Genomic DNA, 19,240 nt, shown 5'->3' with positions numbered 1-19,240 from the left:
TATATTTGAAAGGAATAAAAAGCAAAACAAAAAACTAATATCTATATATAATATTATGATAAAATATGTGACTAAATGAAATTGAGAATAAATCTTTAAAAAACTATTAAAAATAATTTCTAAAAGTGTTTTTATTCAAAGAAAAACTTCTAAAAAATACTCTAATTTATGGATGATGATTCGAATTTATAATATAAGAGTATATTAGCATTAGTGTGTTTGTTTAAGACTATTCCTACTATGCTAGCGTGTTATAACACATCTTCTAAAACATTTTATGCTTCCCGATTGTTTTTGTTGAAGTAAATTTGTGATCCCTTAATTTGTTCAAATATAGATCATTAAGATTATACAATACCAATTAACAAGCGTTTAGCTGATCATTATTTCTTTATTTTAATTCAACATATGATATTTAGTTAACAAGTATACTGTATGTAAGAAATATGTTTCACTCAAAATTCTAAAATAATATTAAAGTGCATCCTAACCATTGTTGCTTGACTATTATTAGCCATTCACCATGGATCATTATCATATATCAAATTACGTGGAAATGTTCACTCTTTTATAAACTTTACATTCAAAATGTTTAATCGTGTGAGAAAATCTAACATCACAATATGTTATCCCATCAATTAAAGTATATAAATATTCACCATATAAATCAATTTTATAAAGTTAAATTAAACACCGGCAACACAAAAAAAAAAAAAACACACACACACACAAACCTATATAATTAATTCCAAGACTAGAATTTAAATATGATACATCAGAGCTTTCCTGAATCTTTGTTGCGACAGAATTATGGTAGTCATAATTAGAAGGCCCTGTCCGTACTCAAACGAAAATTGAAGATGGTTTGTGAGTATGTGTAGTGTTGTGGATCCAACAACACAATACTCGGTATTGTCTTGTGCCATACACAGGCTAGGCTTTCGTTTTCCATTTTCAAAGGCGCAATTCATGGATGGATCCTTGCAATGGAAGTTCCATTATTAAATTCAATTTCGCGGAATTAGGGAATAGGGATGGTTACCTACAACAGGGGGACAAATTCCCATTGGTCTTTTTTCACACCTTTTTTTTTATATAATTAGTATTTTAGCATGTGCAGTTCGAATGATTAATGTTTATTTTTTATACAATTCAAATTTATAATAAATAAATATTTCTAAATAAATAAATTATATTACAATTAAATATTTTTAACATAATAAATTATAATTTATACTATCATTACTGTGATACAATATTATTTTTAATTATTAATATATTTTTTTCTAAAATCATTATATTTAATTTAAAAAATATGAAATATTAGATCGGCAGAAAAAAGTAGTTTTAAAAAATCAAATATACAAAATATAGAGTGATTTGGGATGGTTGATTTTTTTTTTTTGGTCTGGCTCAGGCTGTTGAGTAAAAAAAACTAAAATTAAAATTAAGAAATATATTTAAAAGTGATAAAAATAAAAATAAGTTTTGAACGCATACAATTTAATTAGTTGTTGTAGAGAATGAAATTAATCCATAAATTCATTGAATTAAAAGTTGCTTGATAATTATATTACTTTATTTTGAAATATAATAATATGTTAGTTAGCATATAAGTTAAATTAGTTATTTTTCTTTAATTTATTATTTTGATTTCATTTGGTCATTTAATTTTTTTATTTAATTTGATATTCTAATTTTTAAAAAGGACTCAATTTGATTCTCGATATTCATTCCTGTTTAATGATGTTAAGTTTGTGTTCGAGGGAATGACATATCATCTATTATGTGAACTTTACTATTAACAATTTTGACAAAATGAATAGTAAGGGTCAAATTATTATTTTTTAAATTAAAAGATCAAAATAAACTAAAATAATAAATTATAAGATAAAAAATCTAATTTAACTTAAAATTTAAGTAAATGTATGTTGCTAGATAACATACCAACTAAAGTGAAATTTAATATACATGATAAAAATTATATAATAGTTTAACTAGTAAAATATATAATTAAGAGTTTAATGAATATGTAATTTTATATAATAATATTTTACATTGTAATTCAATTAGATATGAATATTAGTGTGACTTTTAATATAATTATTGAAGTCAACGAACTTAATTACCAAAATATCAAAAAGGGTAAAAAAAATTACACTGTTAGTGTATATTTTTTTAATAGTTAATTGCATATTTTACATAAATTATTAAGCAGTATAAATATAAAAAATTGATATTTAATGTCAATTTATCCTATCTCTCAAGATATATATTAAGTCAAGGTTTGTGAATGCAATGAATTAACTACTTCAAAACTTAAACTATTAGAAGGAGATTATGATTTTTTAAATAATCCCATTAATTAATACCGCACAACCAAACAAAACAAGGTACGCAGTTTCAACTTTCAGCATGTCTCTAGAGAAATACCTCAACAATGTACATGTGATGTTCCTGTTCACATTTACATTTAAAGGAAGAAGGCCTACAAGTTATTTCAACGCACGGATCATAATCATATATCCATGAACTAGTGGTTCAATATTAATAAAATTTACCTTTAAAATGGAGAAAATTAAATATTTTATTTTAGAGACTGCTTTAAGTCCCATAAGAAAATGGCATAGAATATTAAATGAACAAAGGAAAATATTATCTTAATCATACTTTAACCAGGAAGAAAGACAGAAAAGAAAAATTGTAATATGTGACCTGTATTTACATGGGATATTGCTGAATTAAATAATAAGAAATATGATTAAAAATAAAAGACGATGACAGGGACGAAAACCTAAAAGCGTGTAGTGTGTGTGATAAACTTAGAAATGGAATAGTTCGCCAACTTAAGCCTTACGTGTTAATTAATGAGACAAAAAAATTGAGTTTTGGGGCATCCAATTGCCAATTTGCATGGAAGCAAGTTCTGAATTTTGATGTATGGATGTTCATTCATTCAAGTCAAGGTCAGTTTTTGGTCAAATTTCCCTTTAAAATAGAAAACAACAAGAGCAAGTTATTTTCCTTCAATTTGCGCGTATTTTCCTTCTTTTTCTTCACAGCCGACAGCTACACGCTACCATTTCTGCAAGTTTGTCATATTGAAATAGTTTTGGCCGACTTCATTTGATCGTTAGTGCCGTTTCGGTGAGTTGTAGCCTTGTAGCTTAGACCCGAATCAATTCAGCTTTCACATATTCATTCTGTGTTGCTCAACATTTTATTTTGAATCTTAGATGTTCTTATTTTTAAAATTACTTCAACTCAAATTAATTTTAGATTCATAACTAATTTTTCCAACATTAAATTAGGAACAAATTGCACCTACACTCCTATTTTTTTTTTTTTGACATATTACACTGTTTAACCTCTCTTGATGTTTAAAAATATTACACTAAGTCACTAACATTTTCTTATATATTACACTGTCACTTATGAGAGGAATGGTTGTAAACATTAAACAATAAAGACTATTGTATAATTTGAGGATGTTAATATAATTTGCTCTTAAACATATATAGCATGTTGGATTTTACGTTACATAGGAGGAAATTCACGTCAAAGGAAAAACTGTAAGCACTACCTTTTGATTTTTCAGAATTTTGATCCACGTTATGGATTCTAACAAGGAGTGACAATAAAATGAGGAAGAAATGGGGCGGGAATGGTTAGTGGCTACCCACCCCACGAATAAAACCCATGTCCCATTATCCAACCAGTACACTATTAGTGAGGGAGGATAAGTTTGGGGATTTTAGTTTAAAATTTAGAAGTGGTTCCTTCAATTTTTTTTTAATATCTCAAATAATTAAAAGTAACATCTTTTATTAACTTTAGTGTAATAAACATGTACTAAGTGTAGTGTTTTTACACTGTTAACTAATTAGAAATTATTTTTATTATGATTTTTAAGAAAGTTGTTATAACTTTGATGTGCTTTATATATCATTGTCTTTATTTAAGAAAATCATTATAAAAACTAATAAATTTAACAAATATAATGATTTATATAATTGAATAATAATGTTAAAATATTTTTACATCGAGAATGCATATTCTATTTATAATCTCTTTAACTGTTATGAAGTATTTTTGAAACGAACATATATAAACAATAAAAATTAAATAATAAATAAATGCAAATATCTAGTTTTTCAAAATACGATATATTTAAATATTTATATTCAAATAGATATAATAGAAATGACCAATTAGTAAGAGTAATAGTTGAAAAGAAAAGGAATAACTTGGCACTTGGGTTCGCAATAACGAAGAAAGTGTTTAAAGGGACGGTCAACAAGGAAGAAGACCTAGAAAGTACTCTATATTTGTGTTTGTGCTTTCATTTGCATTAAGAAATTAATAGTATGAGCTGAGTTAGAAAAGCTGACACGGAAACACAACCACTCATCAATATGCAAGCATCCAAGTCAATGGGATAATATTGCAGTCAATGAGAGAGAACGTCCAAATCCTAAAATATCAATCAAGTATCAACTTGCCTTTTCTTAATTCATAACAAAGTTTGAGATTGACCACTCGATGAAATTCTTGTTTATTCACTTCTTCAAGAAAAGATTTCTCCTTTTTTTCCTTTGAGGACGTTGATATTTACATCAAAAGTATTTCATCCACTTATTAGACACACAATAATTATATTGTTTTTTAAATATTTAAATATACTAGTATTTATTATATATTGTTTTTAAGACTTTAATTACAAATTATTGATCCAGTCGATATTCGATAATAGATATAGCCAACACTGTTTTAATTTTTAAAAGGGAAAAAAAATGAGTTATACAATTTATCTATATTGATATAAAATCTCTCCAGCCATTCTCACTTGTCACCATTTTATTTTTTTACCTTTTTTTTTTAACTTTAGTCTCTCTCCCTTGTTATTCTCTCCATATTTCACTGTGCATAATACGGTCTCTCTCTAGTATTATAAATTTCTCTAATTATTTTGCATAACATTATTTTATTTTATTTCTTTATTACATTATTCACTCTCTTTGTCTGTTGTGTAGTAGAATAATATTTCAAGATATGAAAATTCATTTAAGAAATTAAATTATCCAGATATCGTAATGAATTTTTCTTTCACGTGTATAAATCTAAAAGAAATTTTTAATCACATGCTTAAAAAAATACTTATTTATTAATCATGTCACAACATATTAATACATCAATTATCTTATTTCACATCCTTTTTTATTTTTATTTTCTATTTTTCTCTTTGTTATATATATGATTTTTTTGTATAAATTTATATACAAGTATAATTTATATTAATAAAAAATATGAAGTATAATTTATCAAAAATGATTATTAAGTTAAAAAATAATGTTAAGAAAGAAAATAAACTCTTAATTTTCCAAATCCATTTCTCCCTTACACTCCAATATTCACACCCGCAATTCATTTTTCTTCTCTTATATTTCTCATTTCCCTCTAGAGGAGATATTTATCAAAAGGCTTGGAAGAAATCAAACAAACATTTACATGCCATAAGGCATATCCATTATATATATTATTCAACACGTTTAATTTTACCTAAGGTCAGATATGTCTTCAAATGGAGAATATATAATTGTTGGAAGTGTTCGAATCTTATTTCTGATATAACATTTGATTAAAAGAAGGGAGGTAGCTTGATGATTAATATTGAGAATATAAAATTAATTAAAAGATATGTGAGAAGAATAAAGAATCGAAAGATATATTAGTCTATTCAATATTTATAAAAAGAAGGGCTACTTATTATAATTACGGAAGGATGTGATTTGAAAGGAAAATGAATTTGAATAATGAAATTGACAATGTAATATTATTACTCGGTTAGGAACATTCGTATAATTCTATTACACCAACTTTATTGCACATATAACTCTCCATTTTTATGGAAAAATATATGTTCTTACCTATTTTCCATATTTTCAATAGAATAATTTTTCTAACATCTTCTCATTTCGATAACTTTTTATCTTATCATGAGTCTTTCTTTCCTATGTTTATAACTACTTCTTTATTGTTTTTTATTTATATATATATGAATTATGATGTTACTATAAATTTATGACTGTAGTCATAAATGTTGGTAATTCATATGTTGTTTGCACTAACATAAGAAAAATGTTTACATTTGTAAAGGTTAACTTTTATGATTATGTTACTTGATCTGTAATTACAATGAAGTTTATTGTTATTATAAGTACCCAACAAATATGCAATTTTATCAAATTAAAAATCTAAAACAATTGTCAGTTTGAATATAAAAAATCTTTAAATTATTTTGATTTAATGTCATTAGTTCTTACTATAAAACTCTTATTTATTGATTTATAGTGTCGTCAAACTTAATACTAAAATTCTCGATCAACAATAATATAGTGTGGGAGAATAATTATTTTAGAAAGGAAATTGTTGATATACATTTCATTTCTGGATATATTATAGAAGGGAGAAAAGAAGAGAAATAAAAAAAATAAAAAAAAGTTGACGTGTAATAACTAATAAACATGTTATATCGTTTCTATTAAAAAATACTTTCAATGTGAAAAACTTGTACTGTAAGTATGAATGTATATATTAATTATTTATTCTTAAAAAAAAAGAAAAAGAATACAATTAAGAAGTTTTCCACTTGAATACGCGTTCGTGGCTTTTAATGCTTAGACATAAAATAAAATAAAAAAACTGCAGACGACATGGAAAAGACGAAACTGTAAGAGACCGTTTTCTCGGCCTCATCTTCCTCCTACTTTCCTCGCAACAAATAATAATTATAGACTCCACTTTCTCCCTCTCTATATATTTCACCTGCTACCTTCCATATCTCATTCGCTTAAATTAATCTTCGTTTTGGCCTCAACCAACAATAATTCTAGTTTCTCTCATTCCTTCTGTCCCTTAATTGCGAAGCAAATCTTTCTTCTTCCCATGGAAATGGAACCGACGTGCGTCGACACTTCCCTCAACCTTAACGTTATTCCTTCCCCACACATCGACCACCTCGCGGTTAGTACTATATATATACATATATATATTCAACTCCAAACCATTGTATATATAATATATTAATGAACCTTAATTCTTTTCATCTCTTATCTCACTAAATATGGCTAAAAGGCATGAATATAACTTAATTTGAATGAAAAAAAAAATTTGTGATCAGGGAGAAGTTTTGTTTGAAGAGTTGCGGCGTCTAAGCAGTGAGAACAAGAGGCTAACTGAGACGCTGAACCACTTGTGCGAGAGCTATGTTGCCTTGCAGAAACATTTGAGTGAATTCAGCCAACTTAGGAACGCAAATTTTGATAAAGAAGGAACTTGTGCAGTTCCGTCGCTAAAGAGAAAGCCCGAGAGTGAGAATTGTGTGAATCTGTTTGGTACTGAGTGCAACACCATCACAGAGGAAGAAACATTCAAAAGGCCCAAGCATAGCACCGAGCCAAAGGTTTCCAAAGTTCTTACACGGACAGATGCATCTGATACTGGCTTAGTAAGTTCGATCTTCAATGTCAAGTTCATCATATATACTATTGGTTTTTTAAGATCCATTTGCTTAATACTGTTATTGTTTTAGTAATTAATTATATATATGTTAGTATGAGTTATGTTAATTACTTGATTAGATCCTCGCAAGGATATTAATTTTATATACGCCATCAAGAATTTTGATGTGTGAAATAATTAACTCAGTCCCGTTGCTTAATCAATAGCATATGTGTGCTTCATTAATTATATAGCTTTTTAGACTAGCTACTTTGAGTAAGTATTTTGAGGTTCTAAGTACTAACCGAGAATCTTTAATTTGATTTTTGTGTGTTGAAGTATGTGAGGGACGGATATCAGTGGAGAAAATACGGTCAGAAAGTCACTAGAGATAACCCTTCTCCTAGGGCTTACTTCAAGTGTTCATATGCCCCTAGCTGTCCAGTAAAAAAGAAGGTAAATTTAATTAGTAGTAATTAATTAATACTGTAGTACCATCTCTTCAATGTGAATAAAATCAATTTAATTAACTATGTTGACTCTTGATAAAGATTTATATATGCATCAAGGCTCAAGACCGCCAAGTTAACTTTAATTGATTTCTATTTTGTAAATAATCAAGACCATATATATTTTAATTAATGATTAGGTGCAAAGAAGTGTAGAAGATCCAAGTGTGTTGGTAACAACTTACGAAGGGGAGCACAACCATGGGCAACAACATCAAACTGCAGAAATATCAATTAATTCATCAAGCAAAAGTGAAACACCTAGGCCTGCAGTTTCACCCTCAGCCATGAATATTCGGAGTAGTGCAGCAGCAGGTCCAATTGTAACACTTGACTTGGTCAAGTCAAAAGTTGTTGACATTAATGCGCAAAAGTCATCTCTCCAGCAGTTTTTAGTTCACCAAATGGCTACTTCTTTGACAAGAGATCCTAATTTCACAGCCGCACTTGCTTCTGCCATCTCTGGAAGAATTCTAGATGATACTTCTGTGGGAAAACGTTGAATTATTAAGAGATATATATGTATTAATTTCACTGATGAACATATATGAATTTTGTCACTTTTCTTCGTTTTAATATTTAATAACAGCTAGTCACGAGGAGTAGTGTTCTATGCAGCATCTATATTTATCTTATACAAGTAAATTTTATAAAAACAATAGTACATATTTACACTATTAATTCTTACAATACTTCCTATAGAAGTAACAATTAACTGAGATAAATATTACTTATTATATTTCATTTTAGAAACAAATTAAGTAGTAGTATATTATATATGCAAAATATTATAAAAAAATTATTGTAAAAATAATATATATCCTATGCAAAAATGGGTGAATTGGGATAAAAAAGATGAGAGATGTGAAGAAAAGAGATAAAATAGAAAGAAATCACTAGTGTAAAATATGCAACTTAGTATCACGTTACTTTTTTGTAGAGCAAATAGTTTAATACACTAATAATGTAATGTAAAGAATTTTTGTATTATTGAATAGAAAATTATTATGAATAATTATAATAAGTTTCTAAACAATCATATATAATAATTATCTTATAAGTTATATATATATAACATAATTAATTTCTAATTTTTTTACAGAAACATAACAATGTTAAAGAGGAGACGGTTAGATATTTTGGGGTCGTTAATTGAAAGAAAGCAGGTCGCATGTAGCTCTTTAAGTAACTTATTTTATTGTATTTTACAAAGTAAATTTGCTCATGATTTTACAAAACTCAAAAGTCCTTTTTACCTACCATAATCCGCTTTTTGATGTTTTTTTTTTATAGTTGTTTTTGGCTTTATATATGGATTAAGTCACAACTCAGTTTTAATTTATACGTAAAAAATTAATGAATTATTTTTTAAAATTTTACCCGTCCTCCAAAAATGACACTTAGTTATGTAATTAACACTTCCGATGTCGCATAACTATGAAAATAATATAATTAAGAGCCAGCCCCCAAAACTCTTCCAAAACATAATTCTGAAAAGACAACCACTTGAAATGTTGAACCTAACCAAAAGTAGAACAAAAACTCCTTGAAATGTGTTGAACTTGATAGAACTGTGACTCAAGCAAACATATATCAGTCCTATACTCCATATTTGAACTTTTTTCTATAAGTGTTTATGAAAAAAATTATCCAAACAAGACCTATTTAAACTTTGTTCGCTTTGCTTTAATCCTTAACCATGTTAATCTGTATTTTTACCTTCTCCATCATTGCTGAAATCCAACGTTTTGGTTGCGTGATCTCCATATGTAGTCTAAATCATCAAATACCAAAACATTTCTTTATACTCCTTATTGTGCAGGCAATCCCAAAAACTGAAGAAAGTGATATTTGCAATTATTATGAAACGTGGAAGTGATTCCACCCACCTCAAATATTCCATCCAAACTCGAGAAGTTTTAAAACACAGGAAATGAAGATATGAAAATCCAATTAATAAGTTACAGAAAAATGATAAGAAATTGCTATCTTAATTTATTTAAAACGAGTGAGATATAATGATTCTTGCACATTGTTTTGATTGGTGTTAAAATAGAGGCAAAGTAAACACAGAAGAGGGAGATTCTTTGTTAAACTGTTTTTTAAAAAATCCACCCCATCAAGTGAGAAAAATGGGGCCGGGGAGGGAGAGGGAGATAAGAGTTCTTATCCATTTTTTTTTTTGTTTGTTTTAGCTTTCATAAGAACTAAATAAATCTTTATAAAATATAACAAGATTAAAAAATTAATTTTACGATATAAAAAATAGAGTAAAAAGTCTAATACTTTTGGATTAAATACAACTTTTTAATTGGTATTAAAAAATTATATAATTTTTTAAAATATTTTGTTTTGATTATTTTTATCATTTTCCATCTAAACAAAATATAATATTGATTTTCAAATGGTGTCAACACATAACTGCTTAAATAGTAAAAATATATCTTTAGAAAAATGATTAGTGGTCACTTCTACTCTAAATGATACCCACGAGAGAAATTAAGAAAAGAGAAAAAAGAAATATATATATATATATATATATATATGATAAGAGAAAGGTAGAGAAAAATAAATATAATTAAGAGAGTGTTTAAAGTGATGGTGTCATCCAGTCGATACACATATCTTTAATGAATTTATTTTCTTTACAAGCCAAAAAAAAAATATTAACAAGAGGAATATATTACTATCTATATATACAATACTTAGGACAAAAGCTTGACTAAATTTTAACCTAACATTGCTTTAATTAACTATACAATCATTAAGACCAATACTTTCAACAAATTTATTAAGAAACTACGTACATTAGTAAGACGTTCTGTTCTCTGTATGCTCTTTAATCTTATGCATATTCTTTTCTCATCAAGTGAAACTCTCATTCAAACCCCACAATCCAATCACGTACATGAATTCCTAACACAATTCACTTTAATTATGGGACCAGTATGTCTGTTCATGAGTGTGGCATGTTTACTACTGGCACTAGCTAGCTTGTATTCAAAGATTAATTATCTTATATAGGCCTTAACAAAATATGCCGGCACACGTAAGATTAATTATGTTATCGAAACACTGTCATCATGATTCATGTGTGCGTGTATTTTTACTTCAATTACAGTTTGAAGGTATTGGTTTATTGTATATATCTTGCCTCGTGATTCTAATCTAAATTGCAAATTTTGACTCAAAAAAAGTATGGCAGATTTTTCTTAATTAGCTGAAAAGCGATAATCGTTAGTAAGTTACTACAAAATTCATGTGTAGCACTACCAGTAGATAGACAGGAGTAATAAATTTGTTGCTAAAATTGTATATAAATACCGATAAATTTGGTTTCTAATATTATAAAAAGGTAAAATTTTTAGGTTTAAATTGAGATCACCAGACAATCCGACTCTTGACATTATAAAATCAATAATTTTAATCAGATTTTGAATTTGACAATCATTATTAATTTGACAATCGTAAGTTGATTAAAGTTAGGAATTAAATTAATTGGTATACTCAACAAACAAAGTCAATAATTACATTAATTAATGTTCATCAAATTGGAAAACCAAAATGACTGACAGATTAAAGTCAAGGATTAAATTAGCATACCCTTAATTTTAGAAACTAAAATGACTAATAATTATACAAAGACTAAAACTCTTTTTTCAAAATCAAGGATTACAATGACTTATCAATGGGATTTCAAACCTCTTTTGATGGTTTATTCAATAGTTTGCCTTGGGGTTGGAACTCTGATCTTCACGTAAAATAACAACAATAATCGACAAAAAAAAAAAGAGTTTATGTATATTTTAAGTACTTGGAATCTCTCTTTATTTTCTTTGTAAAGAATTATCTTAATCTTTTAGCTACTTTAAAATAAATTAAGTATTTTATTCTATCTAGTGTACAACAAGTCAATATATATTTTTTCTATCTTTTTTGGCCCACTTTTGTTTTGTTTTTTGGTCTTACTATTTACTAAAGGAGTGGTCTGAGACCAAGTAAAAAGCGTGTGAAATGCAATATCATATCGCACAAATGGAACTTTTGCACCAGTTTCTGCAAATGCCCGCAGCTGACCAGTAGTGACAGGCTGGGACCATTAAACAGTTAATTAAAGTTCAAATCAAAGGCATAAATGAATTAGCAGCTTAATTTGACGTACGTTACAAGGTGTATATGTTTTCTTCTGAATTTTGTTTTATTAATATTACGGAGTTACTTCCTTTCTTTGCTATTTATGGTTGTAAGAGCGTATTCTATATATGATTTTATATAGGAAAGTGCTGGCCGGTTGGTCAATATTGTATATACGTGAGTTTATGCCTATCATTTTGAGAATGACTTTGGTTCATATCTCCTCCTAAGTCCTAATATACCATAAAAGATTCCAACTTTTTTCGGTATATATAATCAATTGTGATTGTGATGATAGGAAGTATAGCTAGTGCCCAGTGGTTGTATCAACAATATTCCAATATCAACGTACGTACGCTCACATGCAAGACTAGTCAAATTTAACTTCATGTCTAGTGTAGATGTGGTCACTTTGAGCTTCTAGATTCACCCATTGACCCAACCCTAGTTTCTTAGTTGGGACTGGATTTATTGTAATCACTTTTTTTTTTTCATATACTCCGAACATTTCCAACTCGAATAAATTGCACTTACGTTCTATAAGATTTTATGAAATTTCACAAATTTCTTTACTCTTTTTTAATGTTTATATCAATTTTTCTTACATGGAGACACAATATAATGTTTTTCAAATAATTAAGAAGGATTAATATATATATATATATATATATATATATATATATATATATAAAAGAATGTATTGTAATATTTTTTAAACTATTAAAAAAAGTGTAGATATAAAAAAATATGAAGAATTTGTGTAATCTCAAAAAAGCTAAGGCGTAATTTACTCTTAAAATTATTAGAGGATAATTGGATGACTCAAATTTTAAATTTGTATTTTAAGTTAGATTATATAACATTCAAATAAAAAATTTATTACACAAGATAACAAATTTATCATACATTATCGTCATAAAGTTGTAAATTAATTTATTATATTATCAATCAAACAAATTAAACTTTTAAAGAAGTTGATATTGTTTACATAATAAAATAAAAATGGAATTATAATAAAAAATATATTTAAATATGTAATTCATCGTATTTTTTTTTTTCAAAAATTTCTTCGGCTGCTTTTTTTTTCTAATCCATTTTCTAATTTTTAATTTGGTTTTCCTTCACTTTCTTTTTTCCTTTTAATTTTTAATTTTACTAATATTTCTCGCACCGTGGCACGGGTCTTTGTAATAAAGTATATATATATTATTAAAATAAAAAATATATGATAGAAGATACCAAACTTAATATACATGATAATCTTTAAGTAGAAAAAGTTTTAATTTTTTTTTGTTATTATAAATGAAATATAATTAAATTATTAAAGAAGTTAATATTTTATAAATAAATATAAAAAATAAATTAAAATTCTTAATTCAACGTAAATTTTATTTATTTAAATTTTATTTTGAAAATTAAAAAAATATTTCTATAAAATAAATTTTAAAAAATATATATTAAGATTTCTTGAAATATAAATTAAAAAATTATTAAAAATGTATATGTATGACATTTTTAATAGTGTCAATTTTATTTTTTTTAAAAGCTAAAATTTTATATATTTATTATACTATTTAGGACACTGGATAATTTAAATATTTTTTTAAAAAAATTGAGAATAAATTTAAAATTATAAATTATTTTTGTTTATGAATTTATTCATATAGTATTTTAAACTTATGTTTATTTCCACAAATAAACACAAACAACATTTTTATAAATTATAAAGCTAAAAAATATGACCTTTGCAACTAGCCTGTCAGTTTCTCCTTAAAAGGACATGAACAACTCAAAAATGTTTGGTTAAAACAAACACTACTTAAGTTTTTCATTTAATTGTTTAAAATAAAATGGATTAAAACTGAAAATGATGAAACACATTTTGTTTCATTCTGTTTAATGATCTGTTTTTATTATTTTTCTCCAATTTTTTATGCTTGAAAAAAATAGCCATTTTTTAATGTCGTTTTAAAAAAATATTAGAATTAGGGATGTGCTTAGTCTCTGTCCGACTCAAAATTTTGATAAAACGGTGTTTTATTTAAATCCAAATTACTTACTTGACCCAATTAAGAGAGAGAGGGCAGTTGGACTGGAGCGGAGAGAATCCACGTCCAATCAAATTAGAAAGCATGTTTTTGTGCTTGCATTTTCAATACGACTAAAAGGAAAATATTCTCAAGCTAGGAGACAATTTTGACCCACCTTATTTTAATAAATAATTACTGCATGTGCAATGATTCAAACTCATTTGTTTGTCATTTAATTTAATCGATTGGGCATATTTAATTATAGATTAAAATATATTATTCATCTCTCTAAAAATTTTAAAATTCAGTTTTAGTTTTTCTATTTTTTTTTTGTCTTTCTCTAATCTTGACATGTCTACTTAATTTTTAAAAATGTATTTTAAAAATTGAGAGACAAAAAATAAATAAAAAATTTCAAAAAGACTATAAGTGAACTTAAAAAAAATTTAGAGCAAAAAAAAAACGTATTTTATCCTTAATTATTTATAACATTTCGATGAAAACAAATCCTTTTCTTATATGCTTTGAGCCATGGGATCGGATTTTCTCAGCCAGAACAACCATGCTTTTGAGTGATAGCAGGGAGTTAACTTTCTTTGCCCTCCTGGAGAACTAATTATGTTGCAGATCTCATTGCTTACATAATACGTGGAAAACAGTTTTGTTAGGGGTGTTTGGTTGGACTGTTTTTTGTTTTTATTTTCACTGAAAATAGAAAATGGTAATGGAAATGCATTTGGTTGGATTTTTGAAAACATTTTGAGTGAAAATATTTTCTCAAATGAACCAAAAATTAAAAACAATAAAATCTCATTTTCAGTTAAAATCAGGAACCTCATTTTAGATAAAATGAAAACATGGTGGCAAGTAATATAATTTTAAGCAAATCTAAAAATACATTTTCTTTTTAAAATACATTTTCAGTATTTTTATTTCTTAAAAGCAGAAAATAAGAAGTCAAACTAAACATATTTTTAGAATTTTAATCTTTTGAAAGTCAAAATAGTTTTCAAAAAATGAAAACAAGAAATGAAAACAAAAAATAAAAATACAAACCAAACATACCCTTAAAAATTCAACTTTGAATTCCAAGAAAATAAACGAGTAAAAAAAAGGTCTCACATAAAACGAATAATGGACAAGTAAAGTAAAGACTTTATAAAGTAAAAATCACTTGTGAAATATACGTCATGATGCATTTAAAAAAAAAATATGACTATCAAGTTTAAATTTAATTTTATTTGTTCAGAGAATCAGAGTTTTAAAAAAATAGCTTAAAATCATGTTTTTAACCCTAACGCATTTTGATTTCTGAGTAACGATGGAAAATAATCCCTTAAAAAATAATGCCCTGAAAAAACAATAAAAAAAGTGGAAATTTACTATACAATTAATAGTTAATGATGCAAATGGAATTGAAGCTGTTACTTTTGCTTATCGCAAGAATATGACAATGCGTGTATGTTTTGTGTAGAAAGAAAATGTTCTCAGTGTTGAATATCATACTTATCTCGTTTTATAGGTTTCCCTGTGTTTAACGACCAAACAGTGCTAGGTCAGACATCAAACCTGTTTGCTCTTCCATCTTCATGAAACACATCAAATGAACTATATTACATGTAACTGATCGATGATGTAAGTAAGGTGATAAAATTAGAGGGAATATATAAAAATAAAATATGGATAGAAATTATGCATAGTAAAATATTGTCAACGTACTCTTTTTTTAAATATATATATATATATATATATATATATATATATATATATATATAATATATATATATATATATATATATATATATATATATATATATATATTATTAGTTGAGATTATTTGAAAATTATAAAATTGTATATGTTTCATTCTTTATTTAATAAGTTCTTACAAATAATTTTATATTTTTTAACTAATAATAAAAGATATATTGAAATGAATGTAATAAAAAAAAAACCTGTTTTTAACCATCATCTCAAAGCACATGGCAAATTAATTTGTATTGTACATTTTATGGATTTAGTTTATCTTGGATGTCCCTAATGTTTGTATCCTTATTATATATGGGAGGAGAAAATGTAAGAGTTTTTAAACGAGCTAAAAAATAACTTCTAACTTGATTAAATGGACTCTTGTAAAGGTTAGAAATATATGTTGTAGATATTTTTCTTATTGAGTAAAAAAAAGATACTTTTTTCTTACACTGTGTTTGGAATCAATGAAACATAGCAAAAAAAAATCATAGTGAAAAGAAAATATTACTAAGTTAAATCATTCTTTTCTTTATTTTAAATTTTTGTAAGAAAGAAACATAAAAAAAAAAAGTGAGAGTCAATATTTTTTGGTAAGACTATTGAGGAGTTTATATACTCCTTTAACTAGCTTATAATTTTATTTTTACCAAAAAAATTATTAAATACACAAACTTATTTTAGGAGCTTATTTTAATAAATTTCTTAAAATACCTTATAAAAAATAAACTAGCACCTTAGAGGAGGCTACTTCAATGTGTAAACATTTCTTTCACGCCGCAAAAGGAATTTGGCCAGCAAGCAAAATGAAACAAGCACTCACTACTGCATAGGGTGGATTGTTCTCGTTTTAGCCTAATGCCTAACGGTATCTTTCTTCAATCTTCACATATGTCTTTTATACATTGGGTTGTGAATTGTGACTCTATGAGCTGAATTAAAATTAAAGTTACAAATTTATTGTAATAATGATTGTAATTATATTTTAGTAGCTTGATTTTGTAGACCGTTGAATACAATGTGTACGGTTAAGATTCTTGATAGGGCGAGGGAAATGTAGACAAATTACAAGTAATCAATTTTCTTCCAAAGAGGGGTACGTCACTGGGAATGACATCATGCATGCTGCAATACTTTGTAGAATTAGATTGAAAATGATTGTTCTCATATTCTATTTCTAATTGTACACGTGGAGTTGAATTGGACGGTTATTACCAAGAAGAACTAAGAAGTTAGTTCAACTCTGCTCCCTTTACACGTGGTTTTTCAAGGAGAAAGAAAAATTGAAGATACTTAACGGTACTAGACAAAAATTCGAGCATCCACACCACATATGGATAAGTTGAAATTCTTCAATCCACTTTTTCTCTAGTAACTCCCTTAATTATATTCCATTCTAATAACATATATAAGGTCCCCCACCCTTTTCAATTAATTCAGAATAAGTTGAAAGATTTGTTCTACTTCTGGTAACATATTGAAGCTTGTTCAACTTCAAAGTAGCTAGCTAGCTCCCATGATGGATCAAGAGGTAAAGCTAAACTAATTAACTGGGCTTCTCCTTTGCTTTTGACTCGTTTTTTTTATATATGTAAATATGAAGAGGTAAATTTTGATTTGCTTAGGTAGAAACGCTTGAAGCGAAGCTGCAACGTGTGAAGGAGGATAATCGTACCCTTAGAGAGATGCTGGAAACTCTGAGCAGCAAATGCGAGAAGCTTCAGTCTCATCTTCAAGAGATCAATAATGAAGAACAAGAAGTGAGCACAAAATCAGACCAAAGTGGATCAGTATTATTAGCTAGAGCCGAGTTTCCCATAGCACAAAAGCCATCACAAATCTTTGTTAAAACCCACCCCAAGGACAATAGTTTGGTATGCCGTATGCCTATTAATTAATTACTTGTGATTAATGCTCAAATACTGTCAGGAACTTCATACATTTCACACAAATTTTAATTCCATTGGGAATATATATAGATGGTAAAAGATGGTTATCAGTGCAAGAAGTATGGACAGAAGAAGGTTACCAAAGACAATCCCTCGCCTAGAGCTTATTACAAGTGCTACCTGGCTCCTAGCTGCCCCGTCAAGAAAAGGGTATGTATATTTTCATTGATTATCATTTATCATGGTTCTCATTCAGCAAAATTGTCATAGACCAAGTTTTTTCATGAGTATGATTACAAGAAAGCATGCATTGCCATTGCCAGTAGGTTTTTAATATTTGTGATTTTTTTATCGGTCAATATTAATTATTAATTTATTAATTTTTGTTAGTCAGAAAATTTGAATCACCACATTCACTAAGATAACCTTATACCTCCTTTTAATATTTGTGATTAATTTGATGAGCTAAAATAGTGGTCTAACTTAAAACCATTATATAATTACATGTTTTAGGTGCAAAGAAGCTTACAGGATAAGTCTTTCCTTGTTGCAACTTATGAAGGAAAGCACAACCATGGTGTTTTTCGTGATTTACTTAAGCCATCATCTTCTATACAAGAAACCTCAATAATGGACAATTATTTACCTATGACAGTCATGCCAAATGACAAATTAGATACTATGAACATAGACCTTTGTCTATGCAATCGAGCTCAAACAGATATAAGACGTTGTGATGATATTAAAGAACAGAACGACCGTGGCAGCAACAGCAAAATTGAAGAATATGCAAGTTCTCCAGTCAAAGATCCTGACTTCATCATGCCATTAGCTGAAGCAGTTGTCCACTCCCTCAATAGCCAGAGTTATAAGCAAGTGGGTCTTAACCTGAGTTTGGGTCTTCCAGAACCCCACCACTAGTGAATGCACCTCAACAAAAGCATGTGTTTAAAGGAATCAAAGTACTAAAGCAAATAGAGTCTGGCTAAATGCATATGAATATAGCTAGAGGTTTCAATCTTGTGAGAAAGAATTAAGAATTAAGTAAATACTACTAGTAAAAAAACATGTTTATCCTCGAGAGTCCGTCATAGTTTTGTCATTATTAAAAAACACATCAATAAATTAAGAGAGAAGGATGTAAAATTATTCTTGACATTGACTCATGTAGGACTTTTTGATTACCGAAACACTACTTGGAAGTATATAATCGTTAAGTCACAGATGATCAGCTGAAACAAGTTGTGCACACAGTATTACAATTCAGGACGTGTAAAACACGAGTATATTAGGTGCCTCAGTCCTTCCAATAGGACAAGTTTGGTGATGATGTCCAAAGCAGATTTTTTTTTTTTTTAACAAAGAAATGTACTAATTGTAGTTCGAGCAAACTCTTTCATATGAAAGCAATCGCTCATACGTGAACAAA

General features: G+C 27.3%; 2 protein-coding genes across 2 annotated transcripts; both read left to right on the top strand.

Moving 5' to 3' along the window:
- Positions 1-6,844: 6,844 nt before the first annotated feature.
- WRKY17 (WRKY transcription factor 17) lies at positions 6,845-8,667 on the top strand. Its single transcript, NM_001254057.3, has 4 exons — positions 6,845-7,023; positions 7,181-7,507; positions 7,840-7,956; positions 8,150-8,667. Exons 1-4 carry the CDS (start codon positions 6,946-6,948, stop codon positions 8,510-8,512), a joined length of 885 nt encoding a protein of 294 aa, NP_001240986.1. The 5' UTR covers positions 6,845-6,945; the 3' UTR covers positions 8,513-8,667.
- Positions 8,668-17,360: 8,693 nt separating this feature from the next.
- On the top strand, positions 17,361-18,958 carry LOC121175041 (probable WRKY transcription factor 40). Its single transcript, XM_041016290.1, has 4 exons — positions 17,361-17,453; positions 17,548-17,796; positions 17,902-18,021; positions 18,325-18,958. The coding sequence occupies exons 1-4, from the start codon at positions 17,439-17,441 to the stop codon at positions 18,730-18,732; spliced, it is 792 nt and encodes a 263-aa protein (XP_040872224.1). The 5' UTR covers positions 17,361-17,438; the 3' UTR covers positions 18,733-18,958.
- The last annotated feature ends 282 nt before the right edge of the window (positions 18,959-19,240 follow it).

This window comes from Glycine max, chromosome 6, assembly GCF_000004515.6.
Source record: "Glycine max cultivar Williams 82 chromosome 6, Glycine_max_v4.0, whole genome shotgun sequence".
NCBI classification, from domain to species: Eukaryota; Viridiplantae; Streptophyta; class Magnoliopsida; order Fabales; family Fabaceae; genus Glycine; species Glycine max.
This window is presented reverse-complemented; position numbering and strand designations above follow the sequence as displayed.